This window comes from Hoplias malabaricus, chromosome 1, assembly GCF_029633855.1.
Source record: "Hoplias malabaricus isolate fHopMal1 chromosome 1, fHopMal1.hap1, whole genome shotgun sequence".
Classification (NCBI taxonomy): domain Eukaryota; kingdom Metazoa; phylum Chordata; class Actinopteri; order Characiformes; family Erythrinidae; genus Hoplias; species Hoplias malabaricus.
This window is the reverse complement of record NC_089800.1, coordinates 57,265,963-57,293,269: the sequence shown is the minus strand read 5'-3', so window position 1 is coordinate 57,293,269 and position 27,307 is coordinate 57,265,963. Positions and strand designations below refer to the sequence as shown.

The window sequence follows — 27,307 nt, the reverse complement described above, 5'->3', positions numbered from 1 at the left end:
TATGAATGAAGCAGAGGGAGCAGGAGAAGACAACTGCACTGATTTACATGCCAATAGGCTCAACAAAAACATGTAGGTCTGGATGAAAAATAATGCCTCCTACAGTGGATCTGAAAAATGCTGCAGTCATGCAGCTTGATTGGAGCAGGACTGGGAAATGTCCCTGAAAATGATTTAACAAGGCTACATCTCCATCTGTACAAAAACAATGCAGACTGCAGCTCAAAACCTGAAGGCTGGATTGAATTATGCTGTTAAGCATTACCCAAAAGAAAAGTAGAGCTGAGCGTTGGGACAGTCAAGGGCAAGATGCAGGTTCCACCTTTATATCAGTTCAGCACTGTGTTTCTGACGAAGCATATAGTCTTCTAGAAAGCTTCGGTGCTTTTAAGGACATGAAGCGAGCAAAGCACAGATACAAAGCCATAACTTATTCATTAGGCTAAAGCTCCTTTTTCAGACTGCAGTTTCAGCTTGCTGGGCTGAGCTTATGCCAGCGCTTGCAGTAAACAAGTTCCTATATATCAGAACACACTGATAATTCTCCCAGAGAGGAAAAAAAAATTATATATTATGCCAGTCTTTAGCTGCCTATTAAATATGCAGCGTATTAAAATAAGAGTCATTAGTTTCACATAGCTGACTGGAAATAAGAAGGCTTTGCATTACTGGGCATTAACACACACACACACACACACACACACACAATAATGAACACTGCTTTTAAAGCTTACAATAAAATGTATTTGGAGACTGGGCTTTGATGTGAAGCCATGCTTTGTTTGGTATTTCACTACAATCAAGTACAATACATAACTTCATTCTGACAAAACACCAGAGACATTATGTGTCATTCAACGTATATTATCCCTCTTCGCTGAACACTTGCTGAGTGTTCTGAGATAGCAATTCCGTCTCTGAATGGAGTTCAATAAGGAGAGTCAAAATGTTTCTGAATGGGGGGGTTTGCTATGGGGAACACTCAGACGCTGGCCTCAAAAGCAAAGTGCTTACCTCAAGTGTCCCACGGCTTTGGTGCGGACGAGTGAGAGGATGATGTAGTCATTCTGCTGACCCTGGAACCTGTCCACTGTTGTCACCTATGAGAGAACATGCCAACGTTAAACACAGATTGCTTGCCTCCAGGCTCAGGAGGCTGTTCTTGCCAGCCTTATTTATTTATTTTTTCCCCCCGTTCTCTAAAGAGGATTTAGTTGAAATGTTTTAGACCATATGCACTCCAAAAACTGCTGGGGCTTGCAGCTTTACGGGTTTGTTGTTGTCGTTATCACGTTAAAGCACCCTGGCAGAGAGGAAGCTTATACGGGTATTTACCTAGCAGCTTACCTGGGTCTACTTGATCAGCTCTCCCGCACAGTATTTTTGGTCAAGTTGGAGAAATGGATAGGAGCTGGCATTTGTATGCTTTACGGAGCTGCAAAGCAAGCAGTTAAAATGATCCTCTTTTCACGTAACTCTTACGTTAGTAAACCACTACTGAGGGAAGGGATGGCATGGGTTCTCACTTAAAACAAACCCCATAAACAAATACAGTACTTTTGTTTTCATACTCTATATGGAATTAAATATTCACTCCCTGAAATGTTTAATATACACAGCTTCTGTTCACCTTGGCAGACATTCTCCAAGCGTTTGAAGCTGAAATGACCATTCTGCTGGTCCAAAATCTCCCATTATAGTGTTTTTCTTTATACATGCTGCAAATGCACTCGCTTTAATGTGGAGAACTTGCTGAAGAATGACTCACTTCAGCATATTCATTTTCTGTTCTATACCTGGTAAACCAGTGCTTACAGTTTATTGCTTAAGTCTCAGATGTACAATTTTCCTTTTAATGAGCAGAATGCACTCACTATGAAGTTGTGGACATAATACTATTACGGACATTGTTTGATCCTGTCTATGAAATACATTCTTAGTCACCAAAAACAACATTTGTTGCTCCATTTTGCCTAATGTACTGTCGTAATGCATGAGCATCAAGCTCAATGTGTGTTTTTGATATTCACTGATATCCTTCCAAAGAAATCATGAAACAGAACGATCAGTTTCAAAACAACGGGACATGTAATCTCAGCCATTTTGCCCTGTAAATGCTGAAAAACAAGTTCTCTCTCTCACACACACACACAATACTGTGAGTGGAGAGCGATAAGCTACTACAGTCTGATAAAAATCAGTGTAAGTATCAGAGTGCACTAGCTCTGTCTGAACAGGGCCTGATAAAGAGAGAAATGAGGCTCTATATTACCCCAGTAAAGTGCTCCCTGACAACCAGCCAACACCTTTAAATAAATCTCAGTCTTTAACTATGTCCACACATCTGGTCCACAGAGACAAGACACTGCTGGGCCTTTTTGGTGCACAATGGGAGAATAGAAAGGGGGAAAAGGGACATCTATTTACAGCACCCAGTTGCTAAACAGAACAGGTGCAACGCCAGGAGCAACGTCATGTTTTACAACGGAATTAAGCAGTGAGACCTACACATTTACACTGAGCCTCTGTGTTAGGAGCCTCTTTGTACTACTAAAAAGACAAAGACAGCCTCGTATGACCCCCTTTCCCGAAGCAGCAGCCATGCTGCACCCTGGAGGCCCAGCTCTCAGAAATATGATGGGCTAAATATGCCATGCAATTTTATCCAAAATGCTTTGCCCCGCTTTTTTCCACCCGCTGGTGCAGCATGGCAGAACAGTTTATTTTTAGGCTCCAGTTAGAGTTCACAGGAGCTGAGCATTTTGGTTCTCATAAGCAATTTGTGAGAAATCTGTGATGCCATGGAGCAAAGTGCAGGGGTCATGACATCAGCACAAGTTTGCTGGTGGGCTATATGAATGAGAGCAGACAAAGAAAGCCCCAGGTGCAAGGCCATTCAGCTTCGGTTCAGTAAGATCCTGTATAAAAACAAACAAACAAACAAAAAAATGTACATTCTCTACAAATCACTAACTTTAGTCAGAAATGACTTCGCATGATGCGTGATGATAGTGTATACATCTCTCTGACAGAAAGAAAAAGTCGCTGATGAATAAAATAATATATGTTTTTTTGTGACTAAGAGCTTATTAGATTCTTCAAAAGAGCTATTTTGTGGTTGAACCCATTGAACTGTGGGGTTTGTAAAAGCTGAATAATCATCAACATCATTAGATCACTATAATGCTGATGATCTAGAACAGTTACAGCCGTAGTAATGGATTTATGAAATAATACAAGTGTGTTATAATAATAATAATAAAAAATAATAACATATAATAACTTATTCATACATATCCCACATTGTATAAATCATTAAAATCTCCTTTCAGTTTCCTGTGATGAAAAATTCTCCCTCCCACGCCCACTCCATATTTGTAGACCATTATGGTGACTTTGTTAAAAGAGTAACCACTGTTCCTAGCTTCCGCTAATTCTACTCCAAGCTGAACATAAAACTAATAAAATGCTCTCAAGTGGGACAGACTATTGCAAGGGCACTGTTGATGGAGTGGGGCTCTTAAGCATTTGTTTTTTTTTTTTTTTTTTACATAATGACAAGAGAGGCAAAATGATTTGTGTATATATATATATATATATATATAGGGTGTGTATATATGGATGAAGTAAATATCTTGATATAGAAATATTCAGAGAAACCTCTGGGACAGGAGCAAATGATAAATAATTTGTTTGAGGGCTTATTTACTTTTCACAGAAAGTATCATAATAATTATTAAGAAACAAATGTTGCACAGCATTACCTTGAGCATAGGTGCTACAGACCGGAGAGACAGCAGGTCACTGCAAGAGTGTTAGTACAGACAGCTCCCGCTCATTAGTGCCTTCGGCCTCTTTCTGATTGGGACTGGGGCAGGCGCTGCCTCTCAGCAGATGGCCACTGAAGTGAAATATTTATTGGCAGGTCTCAGTGAGTGCCAACGTCTGCTCCACTCTACCATTCCCTGCCTAATTTATGATGTGTGTACTCAAATCAGAATGGCTAATTGTCCCATTTTTAGCAGGCTCTGGGGTATGGTGGAGCAGTGGAATGGACGACACTGCTGGACAGCACTTGTCACTGTGTGCTGCTCATCCAGTGAGAGATTCTAGTCCTTTTTCATTCCCTATTCCCACACCAACTTTCATATCTGCCATGCTGCAAGCTGTGGCCCTGTGTTTGGGTGCAAGTCTGAGACGGCTGTGTGTGCGTGGCTGAGTTTTGAACCAGGAAGGGGAGTCCAGGGGGAAACAGCGGGACTAATCTGATCCCTGCTGCAGTAAAGTCCACCCTGTCATTTCCTCTGGCTTTACCCAGAATACAAACTAACCCAACACTGATTTACCATTTCACTTTCACAAAGGATTCCATCAGTGTCACTCTAATTTTGCCTGCATCTACATGGGAGGGCAGCTTTAGTTTGAAACCCAATACACATTAATATCATTTTACTTTCATCATAAGGCTTCTGAAGTGACTGTGAATGAGGGTGAAATGCCTCAGAGAGTTTAAACAACATTTCTCCCATAGGTACAATCTGAAATTCTTCTCCATATTCATCCACACTTAGAGCCAACATGCATATGTAGATATTTCACTGGGTTCCTCTAAAGCAGCTTGATTTGTTTGCCCACTGCTCCCCTCCACTTGCGTTTGTCCACAGCCCAGTAATTGCCTGGTCTATGGAGTTATTATAGAAAATGAGTGTTTCACCTCTTGTCTCTAATTAAGAGCGCACACAGTTGCCTTCTGAAATGACTTTTGTTTTGTTTTAGCAGTTCTGACAAACTGTCAGCAGTGCTCTGGCCTGGCACAAGCCTGAGTGACCTTTCTGCTGTTCAGCACTTTCCCCCTGCTGCCTGTCACCCCAATGAACAAACCTACACAGACAGCCTTAATAAGAGAAAGGTGAAGAGACCTAGCTACAATGCACACAGACTTTTTGATGGTTGTTATATGTTGCTTTGTACAATTGTATAAATATTTACGCCAGTACGTATAGAGACAAATTAATGACATCGGAATTTTGAATACTTATAAATGAATTTTAAATGTTTTAAATATAGTCACCTGAATCTTGTATATTTGATTCATATGAACTTTACTATTTTAAATTTGAATTATTTTTGTATAGCATTTGACAAACATGAAAATGTGAGGTGCTGAAATATTCAGATTTAAAAAATTCAAATCCATAAATTAACCCATGAAAAATTCATATCACAAAAATACAAATCTATGGCAGAGGTCAACCAGCAGGCTTCTCAGGAAATGTGAATTCTACATTTACATGACGTTGGAAGTGTGAACAAAAACAGGCGCAAGTGTGTTCCAGCTCAAAGTTTACTTTTCGTAAGAAGCCCATTGATTGACAACTGGCATAGATTTCTATTTTTGAGATCTGAAATTTAAAGACTTGAATTTATGGGTTTTGAGATTTTTTTTAACAACTCTGTATATTTAAAATCTCAGTTTTTTTAATCTGAACTTTTCAAATCTGAATATTTCACCACCTCAATTTCACACAAATGTCATAAAAATGTAAGTAAATATAATTAAAATATACAACATTCAGACAAATATAATTCAATTCAAATACTTATGTCATAGGTTTAGTACATCATTAAAGAGAAAGTAAACCGATTTGAGAGCAGACATGCTTATTGAACAGTGAAGAAATTTGTAGTGATGTAGTTTATCTTAGCTCTCAGTGGTTACAACAGTGCAGGGAAATCAATTTGTCTAAGAGTTTTAAAGACATTAAATGAAAACTGATAGTTGTTGAGTTGATTGGACTCAACAGTCTCCATCTTTAAAGGTTTTTCCTTTTTTGTAATTTGCAAATAATTTCATGGAATTAGCACAAATACATAGTCACTTACTAGGAATTGCACAATGTAAGGGGAACATTTCTGAAAAACTCACATTTAGGGATAGGTACACAAGCAGGATGTTACAGTTTTTCACATCAATTATCTTGTATTAATATTGTAGTCTGTGTTATATTAGTTTTGGTTTAAACCAAACACGGGAAAAAGGCTGGATTTATAATCTCTAAATAAAATACAAGACACAAAAGGAGGACACAAGAGTTTAGATCACTCTAGGTTGATCCACAAACAAGTCAAATAATTCTAAAGTCTGCATTTGTCACTCTAACCCTGTTGAATCTGAATTGTAGCAACAGAAAGATGTGTTAACAACCCTTGTCCTGGATGAAGAGCAGAGTCTGTGAGGTACTGACTCTCAGACTGAATGGACCCTGTGAAGACTGGAGTAATGTTACCTCCTGAGTGACAGTGTAATTAAGAGCACATGGCAATGTGATACTGAACAGAGGCCTCTCTGCACTGCCTACACATCTCTCTCTCTCTCTCTCTCTCTCTCTCTCTCTCTCTCTCTCTCTCCTCTCTCTCTCTCTCTCTCTCTCTCTCTCTCTCTCTCTCTCTCCTCTCTCTCTCTCTCTCTCTCTCTCTCTCTCTCTCTCTCTCTCTCTCTCTCTCCTCTCTCTCTCTCTCTCTCTCTCTCTCTCTCTCTCTCTCTCTCTCTCTCTCTCTCTCTCACACACACACACACACACACACACACACACACACACACACACACACACACACACACACACACACACACACACACACACACACACACACACACACACACACACACACACACACACACACACACACAAAGATACATATGTAGGCAAACAGCTAAATGGGTTAAAAATGGTAATGTATGTGACTTACTGGTTTATATGCGCAAACATCACATCTGTCATCTACACTGTGTTAGTGTTTGTGCTTACTTTGTTGGGCTGCCCGAAGAATGGGTTGTTGGCGCAGCGCTGGTTGATGACATCACGGATTAAGTGCTTCTGACCGTTATACGTGGTGAGGATGCTGATCCGCTCTGAGGGGTATCCCAGTAGTCTCATGTACATGTACAGAGCCACAGAGTACTCTGCCTCAGCTAGGTTCTACACAAACACAAAAGAAAGATAAACCAATAAGTTATTAGTATACAGTAGATTTTATTTTTTTTTGCCAATCATTTTGGAATGTGTTCCAAATAGTAAATACGTTCATATTTACAAATTAGTATCGAGCTGTTCAGTGAACACATTGGAAACCATTTCTTTGTGCTTTTGTCTGTTAAATAAAAGTTCAAAATCATGTATGGACATGTGTGTTTTGTGAGGAAACAGAGAAGCCATCTTTCTAAAGCTCAATGACCTGCCACTGAACCACACAGAGAAATTCAAATATTTTATCTCCCATTGACAAAATTAAACATGAGTAAAATGTGAATGTGCTTTTGCAGTGGTGGAGGATCTCTTTCATTCTGTCTGTCAGATATCATCTTCCTCTTTGTAGGGTAATCAGACCAGTGAACAGCTGCTGACAGAGAACTCATACCATAAAAACTGAGCCGCAGCATATGTAGCATCATTTAAATGAAGCAAGCATTGATATTTTTTTGAGAAAAAAAAAAACACCAGTTTCACTCTGTTCTCAAGTGAACATACACAGTCTTAATTACAAAGCCACTACAGTTCTTCATATCTCAAAAAGTGCTGTATATTTAAAGGAAGTTTACAATTTTGGTATAATGTTCAAATTTAAACAAGACCTTTTCCACAAGTTAACCTGGTTCTCTGGGGTCTTAATTAAACATCCGTGGCATGCTTTATTCAAAATACCACAAGGATCAAATGACACAATCACTCTATCTCTAAACAACCCAAGACTGGTTTCAGGGAATTTTCTTTAAATGAGAATGAGACTAGGGAGTTGAGTGCAAAACTTGAGTGCAATGCTGTGAATGGACACACTCAGATGAGGGGGTGGTACTATCCTAAAGGCTCTGCAACTTAAGTCAGAAATGCAGAATATGCATTATATATATATATATATATATATATATATATATATATATATATATATATATATATATATATAATAAAAGAGAGAGAGAGAGATAGAGAGAAAAATCCCAAACACATTTTTTCCAAAAATGAGTGTAATGTCAGTGTTATTAAATGTTATGAGACTTTTATTTTTATTCTCCTGTTTCCTGTATACAATGTTCCCACTTCATTTCTACTGCAGTTATTCTTGTGTGTTTGTGTTTTATTATCATACAGCTATAGGAACTTCTGGAAAATTTATAAATAATTCAGATGCAGTATGAGAGGCATGCAGCAGAGCCTCTCAGTATGCATCTATCACTAAAATATTACACTCTAAGGAAAATAATATATAAATAGAGCACTAAATTATACTTTTCATGTACAAACCATGTCAATGTACCCTACTTTCCCTTAAATAAATACTCAAAAGTACCCTGCTAGTATTAAGAGCTGGACAGTTTAGTACCAGAAGATAAACAGATAAAATAAACACTCACTCACTCCCATGACAGAAACTAATAGAATAAATATAGCAAATACAAAACTAAAGATTAAGCAGTATTTGCAGTACTTTTACTACAAAAAAAAAAAAACCTCACTATACAATCGTTATGCCTCAGTATACCAATGCTATTTTGCACATCTATGCACTGCACATGCTATACGACCTCCTCACAAATGCCAACGGCATCTATTAAGCAATGGTCTCAATTAGAACCACTCTAATGCCATGGAGAACAATTCCATGACCCACGTTCTTCGTCATAATGCCTGGAACAACAGATAACACAGATAGCCTTTGGCCCAGCTGACTTTTACACAGGTGGATATGAAAGGACAGCATTAGCATGTTTCATGTATTCCTTTGAGCCTTACACTGAGCAGCTGTATACTGTTAAGGTTAGACTGTGCTGCAAGGTCGATGGTGCACAGTTAATTCATTAACGTGCAAGAAAAAGTGCATTGCTTGCAGTGACCGTTGGTTGGAAGATCAAACATTTGTCCAGCTGAGGATTACAGGCATTCTATCTTTCTGTGCACATGCACAGTCACTCTCAAGGATACACCCCATGCTACATCCACTTTGACTCATACACACATAAAACACACCAACAGGCAAACCGTCATTTTTTTCCATGGGGTCTCTTCCCTCTTTGCCTTCTTTTTTTCATGTCTCTATACAAACGTGATCAAATGCAACTGAAGAGACCCTGGTAACCATGGCAACAACGTAGCCTCAAACCACAGCCTCAGTTTGAGTACAGCGTCTGAGGACCGGCAAGTCTCTGACAGCAAAGAGAGGAAGAGAAAGAGATGGAAAGTGAGGAAATCTAGGAGTATATATCTTTTTTCCCCAAGGGAAGAAGGTTTCATTTGTTGCATGAGCTACACAACAGAGCATTCGGTAGATGTCACTTACACAAAAGACCAAACAACATACACCATGGCTACTTCACTGGCTACCCTCTCTGAATATTAGCACACACTCTAATGACATCAGTCTTAACAACCCTGTAACAAAGCTCTCTCATTGATTATCAGCTGCAAAGAAAAATCAATCCTTCTTATTACATTTGGTTAAGTGGAGTCAAAAGCTGTCTACACCATAACATTTACAAGTGTGGGGGACAAGGTGCAGTTTTTTTTAAATAACACCCCATCTAAATGGTGAACCCACAGCCACTAGAGGTGAGTAAATTGGAACATTAGTGTAAATGTCCTTCGACTAATTGGGCGTAACTAATGAGCACGGAAATATCTGCTGTATAGTTAGGAACATGCTGCTGTGGCCAGCGGTCCTTGGAGGCCTATATTGCTGCTGATGGATGTTTGTTCAGCTGCTGCAGGAACTGTGTGCACAGAGTGGCTTCTTTACCAAAAATGCCCTGAAAACTAATCAAGTGAATCTAGTGAGACTCGTGATGCTCTTGCCACATTATTTCAAAAGCACAAACACTCAGTGCTTAAGAACAATGAGAATTTTCACCAGCTACACATGCACACACAATTTTTATTGGGAGTAACTTGAGTGACTATCAGTGTTATATTTGAATATCCTTGTCACTTATAATTATTAACCACATCAAGCAGCCATGCAACCATCATATTTAATAGGAGTCTAGTTTTGCATTGCTAGACTTTCTAGGAATGAGTATGGTGCCCATCTCCACTTAACGTGTCCATGACCCACCTACTACAGCAGAAAAAGAAATCTGACTGACACGTAAAAAAACAATCACAAGTCTGCTATTTCGGCTTAATGTGTGGAGGCAGTCTTTTGCGTAGGACGAGAACCAGAAACGCAGAGGGACAGACAGCCAATCAGAAAGCTACTGGCAGAATCCTGACAGGAAGGCCAGATTAATCAACTTATAACAGATTTATTAACCAGATTATAGACTGAAAACATCAGACCATCTACATCTGAGAATAATAGGAGTATGAAAATTTTGTGATTAGATTCTATACATTATGATGGTGTCATAGTTCTCTACTAGGGAGGCAGGGACGTGAAAATTTTAGGCCAATTCATAAATCTGATATTCTTCAAGGACATATTTTTACCAATGCAGCTGTGTGCCACTGAGTTATCTGTTATTTCACTAAAGCAGCACAATATTTCCTTGCTGCCGAGTCTGTTTCTGTGCCTTTTGTGTGTATATGAACATACATTCATAACCAGAAGCTTTTCCAGTCTACAATAAATGGTTATAGAGACATGAATATCTGATGGGTGTATGCTTGTATTTGATGCTAAACATACTGACCTGGTAGAAGTAGGGGTTGGGTTCAGACTCTCCAACGCCATTGAAGTCCTCTACATTGATGAGCTGGAAATCATAAGTCAGGCCTGGGTTGTGCGCCTGGAACTCAGGCTGACCCTGCACATGAGGCAGGTTCCCCAACTGCTTGTAGCGCCAGTTATACAGATTACACAAACTGAAATGCAAAAAACATTTCTCAGTTTCACGATCCTAAACACAGTGTGTTGGGTTCTGGTGTTATTAAAAGGTGACCTTTTATACACCTTTTCCACAAAATAACACAATCCCCGTGGACTTCATATGTCTGTGAATATCTCAAGGATTAAGCACCATAATATAATTTTCTTCAGTCTAAACAGCCTTGTTAACAGCCAGTTTGGTTGCCTGTTTCTTTAAATAATAAATGGGCACTATAATGCACTGAAAAACTGAGGTGTCATATGTCTCCTTGAAGTTTTCTTTTGTTGTCATTTAAAAGCAAGATTTATAAGCAATGCATGGGCATTGATGGTGAACAGCATTACCTGGCCCGAGCTCTGCCCTGGGCATCTAGGTCTACAGTGGGAACTCCCAGACGCACAAAGCGGGTGAAGAGAGACTGCTCCATGTTTGAATACTTCTGGAAAGCCATGTTCTTAATGACAGGGGGAAGCTGGTGGTGATCACCAATCATGATCCAGCGTTTTAGCCGACTGTAGCCGTCCTCAGGGTTCTGGGTTATCAGAAAAACAAGGTGCAATGTAAACATTCTGTATTTTCCTGCACTTTCTCTCTAAATGGAAAACAAATTATCTAACAAATTGATATATACACAAGCCATTTTGAGCGTAACTTGTCACCTAGGCAGATTTAATCAATGTCAAGTAAACAAATGAGGTTGCAGAAGATACAAAATAGAAACATAGCAGACGTTTTTATATCATGTAAATTACACAGTCCAGTCCATGTCACGTTACATTTATGAATCATTTCCCCAATATCAACGTCAATATCTGGAACACTGAGTGTTCGGGTATCAGTCTAGCTAATTAACAAAAGCAAACTATTGGATGGAAAATCATTCTTTGGGAACCAGAGGATGCATTTAGTTAAGATCTCTCAACTGGATACAGCTTGAATTCTCAGCTAGCTCCACATAAATATTTAGGTTCAACTAAGAATTAAATACTAGAGCTCAAGGGGTACTGGGCTATGTTAATGGAATTAGTAGGACACCACAATCCTATGCATAAGCTAGTGCGTGTGAGGAACTACACAGACACCAGTAGGAATTAGAGGATTGGTATCCTGGCTTGGAGGACAGGCTTCTGCACCAGTCTTTGTCTTTATATGGTGGATTGAAAGAGGTTCTACCTGAAGCAGGAGAGGAATAAAAGTTTCTATCTCCAGGATTTGAGCTGCTTCTTCCATTAAGATGTTATCATACTAGAAGAAAGGAGAAACATAATGTGACAATCATGCATGCAGAATCTGAAATCAGAATTCCTCTTGTTAGAAGTGTTACCTTGAAGCCCAGTTCCACAAGGTCGTGGCGTTTTAAAGCAGCATGTGTGCAGGTCATGGCAATGATCTTGGCCTCTTTCACCAGCAGGTATTTAGATCTGTCTAGACCACTGCGCAATAGCTCAAAGGCTCTGAACTCCTGAGGGGGACAGAAAAATAAAAATAAAATAATATTTTAGCTTCAAAACTAAACAACATGAAGCATAACAAATCAAACACAATTTAATTTTGAGTATTATTTGTATAAAATCTTTTTATCCACAAACTCCTGTGAAAGATTACACTTAAAACGGGCTTTTCCTAAACTGAGTGTGCTGGGAGCTTGGGCTGACACAGGGTGATACAGACAATACTACAGCGTTAGAGATAAAGGGCTCACCATAGGGCTATATCCTGATGTTATGCTGGTATTTAGGGCAGAGGCAGATCTCAGGCCACGGGGTTATGAATATTTGATGTGATACTATTTTAACATTAATATTAAACTGATCAAAAAATGCAATATTGATGAGGATATTTTTATCCCTGCCTCATCCCTATAGGTTGAACAGCAACTGAACTGCTTCTTGTGCCGAGGGTTAGAACGCAGAAAACAAAACGAGTCAAACGCTGAAACAGTGCTGCTGCTGCATGTCTTTGAAATACAACAGCTCTGTGTCTATTACAGCCGTGTCTCGTTGTCAGCCACTGCCTTCTCAAAGACAGAAAAATGTAACTGGCAGCATGAACTCTCTTTCATTCTTCTGTGATAGAAAAGCATATCTAGAGGAAATGATAACACTGAGCTGCTTATGCTTGAATGAAGAAGTATGGCAGGCCAGTGCTAAGCTCTTATATAAAGTCCAGATTGTCAGGAAATCAAGCCAAACATACGTGCAAAGATATTAGCCCAAACCAATAACTTTGTTATTGCTTTTGGAGGCCAGTGTTCCCATAAATTGATAATGGCATTGTTATTTCTGTATACAAAGAGGGAAGGCCTTGGGCACTGGGGAAGAAAGATAGGCAGAACTTGGGAGAGAGAGCTAGATGGGAAGTACCTTGGTACTACAAGGAAATAGACAAGAGAAAGACTAAGAATGGCATGCCAACCATCATCATCATCTGAATGGCAGAATAACGTGTGTGTGTGTATCTTTATATAAAACAGAAGAGTTACTAGGAATAAAAAACGAATTAAAATCTCACCTGCCTTTTGGGAATTTGAAACACTGCCAACTTTTGCAAATATATACTCACTGAACAGCCAAATATTAAAATGATCTCGTTTCTATATTCATTGTTCATTTTATTGGCTCAACCCACAGCACTGCTAAAGGAATAGAGGACGGCTAACACAAACTGAGCAGCAACAGCTGAGCTATGTTTTCTGACTTCACACCAACAAGGCAGGTGTGTAACAGAGTGGACACCTCATTTTAAAAACTCCAGGAGCACTGTTGTGTCTGATCCACGCGTATCAACGCAACCCACACTGATACACTACACCTACATCAGTGTCACTACAGCACTAAGAATGATCCACAAAACATGTCATGCTCTGTGGTGGTACCATCATGGTCCTGACCATTCAGAAGCAAGTAAAACTGTATGTAACATGTGTAAAGAAGAAGGTATTGGTCTAATTCCATGTGTATTAGCATCAACCACCAAAATTCTGGTGTTGTGACCTCAGTACACTGCACACCTGTGTAGGAGCTGCTCAAGGTCTGACCCTCAGGTCACAAATACTTACTTCCAGTTGGGTGAAGATCTTGCGGATGTGGCGGTAGCAGCCTTCTGCAATGTCCATGTCCTCTTCGTAGCTCTGGCCCTTAAATACAGGCTGGGGGGCATTAGAAAAGTACTTGTGGAAAGGAAAGTGTGTAGCCACATCCTGTGGGTTTACATCCTGGCCTGGTTTAGGCTTGACCTTGCTCATGAACTCCTCCCAGCGAGACATCACCTGCAGCAGAAACAAGGAAGAAAAGGGAGAGAAGACACAGGAGTGGGGACACAGGAGACAGAGATAGATAGAGAGAGAATGAATGAGAACACTGCATCACTGCTTCCATATGCACTAACAAACCACCAAATATTACACAAAACATGATGACACTCAGCTTAATTAGCACTGTGCATGTATCACTGATAGCTCTATCACTGCTCATGGCTCATAGCACCCAGCCTCAAGGCAGTCTAGCATATAGAACCTGGCAGATATAAACCCTGAAAAGGCAGAGAGGAGAGACTACAGATGCTATGAAAACTGAGGAGGAGAGGACATTAAATAAATAAATAAATCAAACCCCCTGTCTAAAGGACAAGAGAGCACTGACTTAGGTGTCTGAAACCTGAGCTGGCAGAGCCACTGGGCTCCATAAAGAATGACAGTGCCTGTGTCTGACAGTGTGTGCCTGCTATTCTCATCCTCTCAGCACTGCTCCCCTGTTCGCTGCTCATCTTTAAGACTCCTAGCATCGACAAGACTCCCCTCTAAATCCTCTCATTCTTTTCGTGTATTCATCCATGCGAAGCTATGCTTCTCTCCTGCCTCTCAGTCTGACAGCTTGCCGTCTTTGTTTAAGCCCTGGAAGGAGTCGCTCTATTTTGGGCTGAGCTGCTGATGCAATCTGAAAAAAAAGGTTTCTGTCTGATGTGGCATTTTCCCTTCATGTGTGTGTTTGTACAGTAATTGCACAGCCCAAGTAAACAGCAGGTAAAGTACATTTGGGAATTGGACTTTGTGCGGAGCAGAGTTCTAAAAAGAAATGCTGTGGAAGGGAGTGTCAGTTGCAGTTGTTGTACCTGGTAGAGATAGAAATGGCCAGCAGTTTCGCAGGTGTAGGACACATCTCCAGGGACACCCAGACTCTCTTGCAGACGAGCCACCTCTCTGAGCAGCTCTAGCCTTCGGGCTAACACGTAGTTCACTCTCCCATATCTGAGGTACAACACAACATGCAGTTGAGAATGGAAAAGGCAAGTTGGCATGGAATAGCAAGATCCTTCTCAAGCTACAGTGCATTGCTATTTATATTTTATGTTAGGCTGAGATCTTGTGTATCTCTGACTTCAGTGAAATGCCATAATTCCTAACAGGGAAGTGCCTAACTTCCCTCCTTCTTTCCTTTGAACATGAATGTCTTGATTTTTTTTATTTTTTAATTTCACCCAATTATTAGTTATCTCCAAATCTATCACAGCCTATGCCATCAATGCTAGGAGGGATTAGTACAAGCATGTGAAACGCAGCAATGGTAACAGGGGTCATAAAGTTTATTAAACTTCTACTTCCATAAAAACGGTGTCAAGGAGGAGGGGAACACAGCTAAGCACATGTGCTTAAGTTTTTATTTGTAGTCATATCGAGCTTTCAGCCCACAAGGACTCCCAGAGAGAGCCTGACAGGGGGGTTAATCAGCAGCTACACAGCACCACAAGGGAATGTCAGTGCTCTGCAGCTAAACAAAAGTGAAACCAAATGTGTGATTTCTCAGCCTGTGGACATGCTGGCTGCTTTATTAATCATTCAGCACCCTCAATGTAACTAAGGGCATGACAAGCGTCAGGCTTGTGCTCACATCTGACGATAGGGACAAAAATCTAAGAGGAAAAATGGAATTATACTACATATTAAAAATAATACTAATTAAAAATTTAAGTGGTCAAACTGCAGTAAAAGCTTTGGATATTTCAAGATATTTCACCTCTGTGCCTTACATATACCTTATTCTCCAATATAAACAAGTTAAGCTTTGAAAAGCTGAAAGAATGAAACTGCACCACTGTGCACAATCAGAAAATTAACCCTTTAAAGCCAAAGGTATCAAATATGATACATGATTTTTGGAGATAGCTCTTTCATCATCTAATGGAGAGAAATACCAAAACAAATTTCCATCCTTTTTTGGCCAGTGTTCTGAGTTCTCTACTGAACTATGAATGACTTGGAAGCATTTCCATGCATTTACCAAACCATTACATTATTGTTGCTATCATCATGAAAACAGGAGAAAAGAGAAAAGGCTACGTTTTTGCTAATCTGAAGCAATTCCAGGATGTTACTTGTAGTAAAATTAGGAATTTTTGTTCCATTCCATGGATGTAGTGTATTCCACCTGTCAAAAGCTAATTATTTATAATAAATATTCAGAAAATTCAAACTGTTCTTCACAGCAGCAAAACACATTTAGACCATTTTACAAAGTATTTTAATGAAACAAAAATGTATTTGTAGTTTTCCAAAAGCCTTTGTGAGAAAAATGTATTGGCTCAGTTTTCGACATAGATTTTGTGAGACAGATTCAGAGGAGGATGATGATGATACAGGTGAGTGTGGGAGGTCTGTAGAATGACCTCAGACCTCGAGCCAAGGTTCAGACAGTAACAGAAACAACTGCAGTTTCTCTAAATGTGGAAACACTGTTGTGCAGATCAACAAAAAAGAGCCTTTGTGGTTTTGGTGTTTTTATTACCACCAGTATATGAAATGTCAAAAGGTCAGAGAGAAGAAAAGAGTACTCATAGGTCAAGGGCCTCTGGAGCAGTGATTCTCATCGGCTCAATGCTACGTTTTCCTGAGAAGTTCTGAAGAACAATCATTTGCTATTCATTGTTTAACTGAAATCAATCAAAATGAAGAAAAAAAAAAATGTAAATACGTCTAAAAAACTATATTAACTGATGCAGTGGGGAAAAAAATTATATATATATTAGTAAATGCCAAAATTTGATGCATTTAAAATTTATATCAAAATTTAAAAATGAACTACATTAGGATTTTTACTTAAAAGGCCACATAATGTGTGATTTTCAAAAAATCTGTTTTATTGCATTATTATTGAATGTGTCAGGCTTTAAAGGGTTAACATGCGACATGTTATCATGAGATTAAAATTATAATCTCGAGTATAATCAGGACCCACTTAACTTTTCAGTGTATGGTTCACACAATATTTCACAGACATATAAATCGCCCAAGAAGTGGATACCTTGGTTCATGATACTTTGGCTTTCTGTAAAAACCCTAACTATAATTTAGACCTCCTGCAAATATAAGCGCTAAACTTTTGAATGTGATTGTTTATGGTAATTTCAGTTATTTATAATAATTAACAGAAAACATTCATTTATGGAGTGAGGGGTGATAGTTTTTATAGTGCCACAAACTTTCCTCACTGCGCTTACAGGGAGCTTTTCATTTTTCATCATCTATGACGTGAATTATACTCGTTGCTGACTTCTTTGTCTTGCCATTGGGCTTGAAAGCCAGTCCAATTTAAATATTATCATCTCTTTCCTTGGTGTCTGTCTGGGCATCCTGCATAATGCAATCACACTCCTCTAAAACAGATGCAGTTACACACATTCATCATCACTGATTTTGAACCAACAGTAACAGCTGTACTCCTTTAAAAGGCCAACATTTCAAAAACAGAGGACCTGACCATAAACAAGACGATTACAATATAAAGAGCAAAGAATTAATCCTAGATTTGATCATATTGGACTATACAATTTCATACTCACATCTCTTAACTGATGCAGACACAAATGTTTCATATTGTTGTTGTTTTCATATTACAGTCATGTGTTTCTCATTGTTTCTTTTCATAGAAAAGAACCTTTTACCCTATCAAAACTCTGAGCAGTTCGTCCCACCTGAAACTCTCCAAAAATATAAACTAAAAACAGAGCAAAGACAAAATCACAGCTGAAATATATTACCCACCTCAAAATAAGCCTTTATTTCAACAGTGTTATGTCTTTAAATATAATGCTTTTGGAAACTGACTGGGTCATGAACTGGGTCATGAATGAAAACGGGGGTGAGATGTTTATAATCAATTTATATGTGGTATGAAAGTCTCAAATAAGAAATAGGTGATCTTCACCTTTGAAGCAAGATTAGGCAGTAGCCTATTTTTACCTTAACGTTACAGCTTCAAAATCATTGTGATGCTTCATTAACCTGTAATAACTGCACAAAACCGCTCTGTGTAACTTTTGGAGGGGTGTAGATAAACTGTCCCCCTACTCCTTGATTTTAGGACAGTGCTGTAAATGTGAATTACACACTGCAACTGTAGAAGGGAGCCCAGGAGCAAAAGTATGAAATCTTATCTCGTATTCCTTGGAATACTAAAATACACTTTGTTTAAATATATTGCACATCCCAATTTTGAATAATGCGAAAAAAAACAACATGCACCTTCATAACACTGAACACAAAGAAACGTCAGACAGGTCCAGGTAATTGCTCCGTAAATATATTAATTTAATGCCTAACATATTTCTGTATCAGCCTGTTGGCCAGTTAGCAATCTTCTGTACTAACAGTAACAAAACCATGTTGCTTCGCAGGAGGAGTTTCTTTTCCACTGTATTTTTTCCCCACTTTTACTTCATAAATGTTAAACTTTTGAACAATCCATAAATTGCAAACATGGGCAATAGTTGTGCCATGTCTTTCTTCCTAAAAACAAGGTAAATAAAACATATAGTTTATAATGTCTTGTCTATACACATGATCTTATTTCAAAATAAAGAAATTCGGGCAATAATTGTGAAATAATTGCGATCCAAATGATGATACATTTTTTTTCTCCTCTCCCCTAAGGTGTTCTAGTTTTTAAACCTCCTGAGCCAAAATGGACAAATATGTTATTTATACACTTTCAATCTCACCTGCTGAAATCTTTCTCTGTCTCTAGCTCCTCCTCTCCATGACCCAATCTCAGCAGGTGCCTCTCATCAATGTCAAGGGCCATAATCTTCTCAAAGAGTTGGTTCAGTGCCTAAGTAGGAAGAATACGCACCGTTTAGGCACACTAAATAGGTTTGTTCACACTACCAAAAATGTCACAAGACCTAGCAAAGCAGAATGTGTAATTTGCTGAATATCAGCCACAGCAAACATTAAGTACCTTCACAGCATTTGGATATAAACATGAGGTTAATCTGTGAAAAAAAATAAGAGCTGCAACTTAAATTTTATGAAAAAAATAGAAGTAAAAGTAGTTTTTAATTTTGACTGCCTGACTTTGCTCAAATATTTTCAGTCTGACTGATGGCCATTTTGGCCCAGATTTAAGAATTCCCCCAGCAACACAGGCTTAGCCAAGCATTTCAGGGCATGAAATGATCACATTTCTGTGAATGCCATTTCAAATCCAATCGTGTGATGATTATGACTAAGGGAATTTAGAGGCAGTGCGAAAGCATGCTAATATAACAAGATGCAAAGCCGCCTCAGGCAGTAGCAGGCTGTACCTGATTGGAATGTGTCACAATGAGAGTCCTCTGCTCAGGGAAGTTGTGATACAAGTTGGAAATGATCTGCACAGCGACATCTGTTTTGCCTGTACCTGGGGGTCCCACAACCTAGAGAAAGAGTTTAAATGGAAGAATAACATAAGAATGCTTAAATAACAAATACAAAAAAAGACCCTGCTCGATAGGACACAGTGATTATTACAAGCTTGAACTTGGCCTGTCAGAGTCACTCAACCGCTCTCAAAATTAGGGTTTGCTCAGAGCGGTGCCCGTTCTTCTCATTCTCCCACAGTAAGATGTATGGGCTTTCTCAAAGACCTGAAATGTTTGCCACGCTTGGTCACATAGTCTGAAACTTCCCAGGGTAAAATGCTGGAAAGCATTAGATGTAGTAGTGTTCTGTCTGAACCTTTGTTGGGCCAGTAGCAAAGCCTGGCTAAAAATTTTATTTTCAAAAATAGAGAAGTTTGAAACCAAGGTGCATCCAAGGTGATGCCATCCATAAACAGGGCTATATTCGTGCTGGGCAAATGAGCACAAATCTATATGATTAATTGAACATTTTACCAAGATTATGATTAATGAACGATTATTTTGTTTTTGAATTTTTGACCCTCATAGTTCAGTGATGAGGTTTGTATTATAAATATGCACCAGTATTAACTGTTTTTTTTTTTTTTTCTAATATTGCCGGGAGCTTGTTTCTCTCGTTTTCTGAGCACTGCTCATATTTGGTGTGCGATTGTGCTTCGGTCACTTTTTTCTCAGCGTTTACATTTGACTTTTTGTTCAGTGTCATATTAATTATAGTCAAAGCACAGCACATCCAAACCACAGACGCTGGGTTTTTCTTTGGTACCAGCTGCTCGAGTCTCTTGGTCGGCCTCGGCATTTAGGTTTGCTTCCATAGGTTTTAAAATATGATTAATTGCCCAGCCGTAGCCTGTATGGAAAGAAGCCTTTGGTGTATTTGGTTAAAATACCTACATACATTAGTAACAGACTTGCGCAGTGAAAAGCACTAAAATTTTATTCCTTATTTCTTATATCTTCTTTATACTATTCTTCTCCAATTTTCCCAAACACCTTTTCATACAGAATCTACTCAAAATGCATTCTGAAATGCCTCAGCAGTGACACACTATGTATGCCATGTACGGGTTTTATGTTTTTAATAAATTTACATTTAAATATGAAAAATTTACCTTAGAAATGAATGGCAGAATGTTCAAAGATTCAAATTCTCACTGCCATTGATGATCTCATGATGAGCCACAGCGCACTCCTCGGTCTCCTCTCCCCCACTCACTCTTCACATCCCCTCTCGCATCTCACTCTTCCCTCCCCCACTCACCATTATTTTTTAAATTGTGCATTTTTTGCTTATGTGTTGCAATAAAATTGCTCTGATTAATTTTATGTGATAATTAAGGTGTACAGCATGTCTCCTTATGACAATGGGAGTATCAATGGATTGACTGGAAAAAGTCAAGCTACTGAAATTAAATGATTATGGAAGACTGAGTAATATCACTCACAATTTTCATTCATGAACATTTTTATTGATTGTATTAACTCACTTTTTAATAAGTAAATATTTGCTCACAACCCGAGGCTGCTCAATCTGCCAGTGATGAAATAGTGTGAGCATGGAAATTTTTCAAGCAGAGAACCCACTTGAGCTTGAGCACTGAAAAGTGTGAGCGGCTTAAACTGAGCAGTGAAAATCTGAGTACATGTTTATTTTGCATGTCAGCAACAAAAATCCACAAATGCTTCATAAATAGTTCTCACATTATTTATGAATTCTCTCTCTTTTGATCTAAAAAATAATGCCACTACTGGGCTTCTGTATGTTTTTTCTATAAGGCGCCATATTGTTTACACTGGATAATCAATTAGAAAATGTATTGCTGCTGTGGAACATTGCTTCTTTCGTCTCTGAAGACTGAGGTCCCATTCCCCGCGAAGGCATGTACACCATAATATAGGAATAAGAATCCTTGGGAAAAATTCCATTTTGTAACCTCCCAAGAGTGGACCAGTATGTCACAGAGCAAAACACATTTCCCAAAGGCACGCAGCCCCACTTGTTTTACAACTCTATTGATATCAATCCTGTCATATTCACACCCAGTCAGCCACATGATAAATAACATCAACAGCCCCTGCCAGCAACCAATCAGCAGTGTGAGGATGCCTCTCAATCAGCAGCCTGTGTAGGCAATGTAAGGATAGCAAGGACACCTCAGCCCTTTTACTCAGAGCCTCTCCCAGCCATATTTCACCCTCTTTCCGCCCACATTTACATGAATGATGGTGATGTCTTTGAGAAATTGCCTGGATTTCTAGTGGCCAAATCAACCTTGACAGATAGTAACACACAAATTCGCTGCTCTCAACTACACCAGGAAATTGTACAAGACCAAAGGTAAAGCATAATAATGTTTGACTCAATGAGTTCAAAAGAATACACCCCCTTTCACAGTAATTGTTATTAAAAAAAAGTTATTCTTATAACTAAAACTGCATTTTAAAGTAACCATACTTAATATATAACGACTATGACTCCTTTCATTAAAAAAGGAATTAACAGCATATACAGACGTGACAGGTGATTTCAGTGGTAACTGGTAACAGTGATATTAAGGGCAAATGATGGACTTACCATGGTCAGACCAGGCTGCATGCCAGCACGAATAGCTTCAATTTGAGTTGGAGTAAACTGGATGGTGTTTCTATTAAAAAAAAAACAAACAAAAAAAAAACAACCACAGCATAAGATAAGGTGCATTTAAACAGCCATGCTAATGCTTTCTTGTATTAATTAATTTCACTATCAAAGAAAAACTGGGAGGGGTAAAGTAATATCAATTTTATCTACATCAAGAAAGACTATTTAAATTTGTTTGATGATCCAACTCTATTAACAAAACACTCATTTTGTTTGCAAATGGTACAGATCAAAGCACAATGAATAATCGAGGCAATTGTGTGAAACATCCCAGCACCCACTGTGGTCAAATTTGGGATTAGTAAATTACTTTAACAAACACTTAAATGCTTGGTTTCTAAGACCTCGGAGGCAAAAGTGTTAGAGGCCAAAAAACAGCAGCTTACTAGGCCTTAACAATTAATTTTTATATTGAAGTCTCAATTTGAAAAAGTGGAATGTTCAAATCAGCAGAGTTTTAGTTCTAGCCTATATTATCAACAAGTTTTAAATGGGGACATTTCAATTCTTTAGAAAAGACCAACAGACCTATTATCGGTAGTCTCGCCTTGTGCTTTTCGCCAATTAATGTGGCCAGGAACCACCTACTATTGCATGAAAGAAATCTGACTGACACGCAAAAGGACCAAGATGTGTATATAGGAGGCGGCCATCTTTATGGTTCTCATTGGACCAATAAGAGCCACAATATATGGAAATGTATATATATATATATATATATATATATATATATATATATATATATATAGAGAGAGAGAGAGAGAGAGAGAGAGAGAGAGAGAGATGCACAATGAGCCAGTCAGAATGCAACTGGCAGAATCCTGACAGTGAGGCCAGGTTAGTGAAATTATTAGACTTTGTCATTTTGTGGGCAGAGCTTCAGTGGCAGAGATTATTAGCGGTAACTAAACACTGTTGTGTACATGACAACTAAAAAAAATAAAATAAAGTGTGGCACTCTGTATTCCAAAAAATAGACAAAAGCTACTTGGTTATAGAAACTGAATTGACTGGTGGTGGTCACTTCTTACCGTTTGGGCTGGTTATAGGGGTAAGGTCCTCGGTTTGGAATCACATGGGGCTCCACAATCAATGTGCGATCTTCCTCCTTCTGTTCTTCTTCCTCATCTGCTTTCCGCTTCTTCCCCTTCACATTTTGGGCAGGGAATTTAATTCTGCATAGAAATAAAACACAGACTTCAATATCAAATGTTGACTTTTTTCAGGTTCTCTCACAGGATGATACATCTGAATATCTCAGTACTCAGAGATTGGGAAGAGAAAACTGGCCCTGACCTGAATGGAGGGACCTGTCGAGCTGGATCTTTCTCTGTAACCTTCACTGTGTAACCTGGGAAACAGGATTTAAGGTGATCAATAGACAGGAAGGTATCGTTAAAGTCCAGAGTTGAGATCTGATTTGGCATCTTGGAGTAATGGGCACTCCCGGGATCACCGTATCCCAGAATGATGTCATGCAACCAATCAGGAACAACACACTCAGTGTTCATCAAGTTTCGAATAGTTTCCAGCACAGCCTGAAAGAGTCACAGAGCACACAACCAGATTAACAAGCATCATCACTCTTGGGATACATTGGTGCTCAACAGAACAATATGATGCATAATAAGCAACATGTATTGACTGACCTTGAAGTTGTTTTCCTTTGGCTTGCGTCTCATTATTATGTTGAAGGTCTCATAGGGGTCCTCAGCACGATTTTGGATAGTGTTTGTCATGTCCTGCTGGTATTGATTGGGGTCAAGCCACACTCTGAATGTTCTTGTGTCACCTTTTAGCTTGGGCTTCGGATCAGGACCTTGGGGAAAGCACAAAGAACATTTACTGAAGCATGATAGAAACAGTTTTCTTTTTACAAGAATTTTAAAAACTTTAATAGCAAAATATATGTATACCTTGTTCACATAAATACAGATCAAACTAATTACCTGGGTAAAATGAGGTGGTGTTCCAGTACTGATGCCCTACAAGCTATTCTGCTCTTTTTATAATAGACCTGTGGTTTTAGCCTGTTTGTTATTTCCATTTCAGGATGCTGTCTCCTGAGCCCCAAAAGCTCAGCCCTTTAATCCTAGGGATGGATTAATGCTGCCCACCTCAGCCCAGCTATATGCACACAACATATTCTACTGATGCCTGACAGGCATGGAAGAGGATTAGGTTTGATACCCACAGTGGTGAGGAACCCCTCAGGAGGAGTTAAAGAGGTTGTTTGAACAGAAACATTGAGCTGATTCTGGTGTAGAAATTCCTTCTGGCCTTTAAAAAAAACATTCCTACGAGCCTCATTCCACCGTTTCTTTCAGATTTCTTTTAACAGGACACTGTACAGGTTTGTACATCAGCAGAAGCATCTAGTTATTTTCTTTTGGTGCATTCATGCATTCGAGGAGGTGTTTTGCTGATGCATGGCTGACCCCTATAGGCATCTGAAACATTAATCAGTGTCTGGTTGTTGCTGCAGCCCCTTCTTGTGGCACTGGGGCTTGTATTTTTAATAAATTGAGATCAGTGAAAGAGGAAAGGGAGCTGTTATAAGTACAGAAGCATGTTTTGACATCAGGTCTAAATGCTTAAAATGAGGGGAGTGCAGGTGGGCCTGACATTACAGTAATAAATGATTTGTGCTGGGAGGAAAATGTTGCTATTATGTTGTACGTAAATCAATAAAATGGAGTTAGACCCAAAAATGCAGTTTCACCACCTGACACTCAAACTATCATACGCTCAATTTACTTTTGAAAACCGGTCTAGGAACATCTTTTCACCACTGACCATTATGTAGTTTATTGCAAATATAAGCTATATCTACAAATAAAAAAAAAAAAGCTGGAATGGGCATATTTTCCAAGGAACAATTGTAATTGGAAAGAAACTGGCAAAAACAGTATGACAGAATGAGGGTGATTGCTTGAACATGTCATCAGCATTTAGGCAGCATTTAGGCAGCAAATACCTGTATACAACATCCTGAGTGAGCAAATGTGCCTAAAAATCATCAATGTCTCCAGAACCAACTGTTTTACTCTCCAGTGGTTAAAAACATAGTGTCACTCATTTAGAAACATTATATTACAATGAAAACCTTTACTTGTCTCTCAAAGACATACACACTTAAATAATTCCGTAATATTTGAAAAGAAAAATGATATTATTATATAAATAAATAAATTCCCCTTTTCTAATTAAGCAATAAATGGGTTAGTAGAGGGGATTTTTTTTATTTCACAAACCATTGTTCATATGTTTAATGGAATTTTCACTACATAGCTTTTAAAGCAGAAGATATATTTGGGCAGTCAAATATATCAATTTTTCATAAGGTAAAATAGCATGAGGCCAGGTGAGAGGCCTACCTTCTTCAATGACCCGGCCCTTATCATCCAGCATGCCTTGCACCTCGCAGCCCCTCACGTACACCAGGCCTGTCTGCTCCACAAAGGGCTGGCGCCGGTCAAAGCGTGTGCCATAGGGCAGGGTGGGCCGCACCGTGATCAGAAAGCAAACGTCGTGCTTCCGAAGCCCTGGAGAGGGGGAGTAAGAGGAGAGGAGGAGGGGGAGAGTAGCAGAGAGCAGAAAGAGCCCTGTCAGCACATGCTGATGTTTTAAACATGAAGCCTCTAATTATACAGCCAGGGAGGGAAGGAGGGAGGCAAGAGGGCTCCCACTCTCACCATCACACTGCAATTCTCACCTCCAAGACAAAAAGGAGGAGAGAGCAGATTCATAAAGAAAAGCTTAGAAGAGCTGAAGAGATGTTGCATTGTGCTGTTATAACACACCTGAGGACAGAAGACTCTGAGCTATATTGTTTAATGTAATGAGGACAGGGAGGCTGATTAACACTTGAAGTTAATTTATTCATTAATTCAGAGCAAGACATCCCTTAGTAGGGTGTCCCATAGGACAAAGCCATTTGCATACTAATTCAAATCAGTATACGCTTCTCAAATATCCTTCAGATTCTTCCTGAAAAGCTTGCCTTACTGCATAACTCCACAGAAAATATGGAATGTACAAGATGACTAATAACAAGTATTAATGTCACAAATGACTGGAAAGAGATCAAGGTCATAGATGTGGCATATTGAGTGAAAATAGTAGGAAGGATTAAAAAAAAAAAATAACAATATATTTTACCAGTTTGATGAAAACTATATCACAGTGATGAAGACAGTTTTTTGCCTGTGTGTGTGTGTGTGTGTGTGTGTGTGTGTGTATGTGAGAGATTGAGATGGTGAATAAAAAATGGCAAAAACTATGTACCTAAAAGTAAATTATTGATTGAAAACTTAAATTGGGTTATAAAACCAAGTCTGTTTTCAATAGAGTTTTAATTTGCATCTTAATTTAAGTTTTAATTATTTATTCTTTGGAACTAATGCACTAAAATAAAAAAACAAGGTATTAAAGAAAATGCATTTCATATTAACCTGATAAAATCCAACAGACGATTCTGACAGAATAAACAAAGAAAAATTGAAAAAACCACAACACTATTCCACAGGATATATCTATGAAATCCAACATAATAAACTATAGAAACTGATGGTACAAAAAGGAACTGAAATCCATGATTGTAGTAAATCAGTAGTAAGTCAGGCCAATTCATTATTTAAAAACTAATGCTACCAAGGCCATCACTATTTTAGTAGGAATTAAGCTTGTAATGAAGATCTTATTGGGTTATGGTTCCTCCTCCTACTGCTCAAACTGGACCAGCACAGAACCTCCAAAACAATCTTTAAATTAAAATTTTATTTTAAATTAACTTAATTATTTTTAAAATTAGCTCTTAAACTCATTTAATGAATGACATTTCTAGCTTTTATTTCTTATTCAAAAAGAATAAGAAATAGTTAATATAAAAAAGACACTCACCTTCCCACTCAGCTTTAATGTGGCCTTGTACATTGAGGTTCACAGTAACATCAGCACGAACACGAGCAGGCCAGGTTTCTCCGATGTTTGGCTTGGCTACCTCGACAATAGAGAATGACATAATGGTCTGCGCCATTCTAGCCCAACCACCAAACACCACTCCACCATATTCTGACTCCCTGCAAGAGACAAGGACCAGCCTTAAATATCAAATGTCTAACTTATAATACATCCCC

The 27,307-nt window shown here is 38.7% G+C and overlaps 2 protein-coding genes across 6 annotated transcripts in view; one reads left to right on the top strand and one right to left on the bottom strand.

The window, feature by feature from the left end:
* The window catches only part of stxbp6 (syntaxin binding protein 6 (amisyn)), a 237,803-nt gene extending 231,410 nt beyond the window's left edge, over positions 1-6,393 (top strand). The window contains exons 7-8 of one of the 2 annotated variants that reach the window (XR_010802172.1): positions 4,780-4,909; positions 6,183-6,393. The gene's annotated coding sequence lies outside the window, so the exon portion shown is untranslated. Of the gene's footprint in view, positions 1-4,776; positions 4,910-6,182 lie in introns of both variants that reach the window. The other variant, XR_010802171.1, reaches the window with a different exon arrangement.
* The window catches only part of aqr (aquarius intron-binding spliceosomal factor), a 48,973-nt gene that overhangs the window by 5,630 nt on the left and 16,036 nt on the right, over positions 1-27,307 (bottom strand). For all 4 annotated transcript variants that reach the window (XM_066667686.1, XM_066667695.1, XM_066667683.1 and 1 more), the window contains 16 exons: positions 27,072-27,250; positions 25,547-25,714; positions 23,819-23,988; positions 23,466-23,707; positions 23,201-23,344; positions 22,104-22,173; positions 19,433-19,543; positions 18,848-18,957; positions 14,966-15,101; positions 13,914-14,123; positions 12,180-12,317; positions 12,029-12,100; positions 11,200-11,387; positions 10,679-10,850; positions 6,807-6,977; positions 1,015-1,100 (listed from right to left, as the gene is read on the bottom strand). In XM_066667686.1, the coding sequence (XP_066523783.1) occupies positions 1,015-1,100; positions 6,807-6,977; positions 10,679-10,850; positions 11,200-11,387; positions 12,029-12,100; positions 12,180-12,317; positions 13,914-14,123; positions 14,966-15,101; positions 18,848-18,957; positions 19,433-19,543; positions 22,104-22,173; positions 23,201-23,344; positions 23,466-23,707; positions 23,819-23,988; positions 25,547-25,714; positions 27,072-27,250 (2,367 nt within the window). The remainder of the gene's footprint in view (positions 1-1,014; positions 1,101-6,806; positions 6,978-10,678; positions 10,851-11,199; positions 11,388-12,028; positions 12,101-12,179; positions 12,318-13,913; positions 14,124-14,965; positions 15,102-18,847; positions 18,958-19,432; positions 19,544-22,103; positions 22,174-23,200; positions 23,345-23,465; positions 23,708-23,818; positions 23,989-25,546; positions 25,715-27,071; positions 27,251-27,307) is intronic.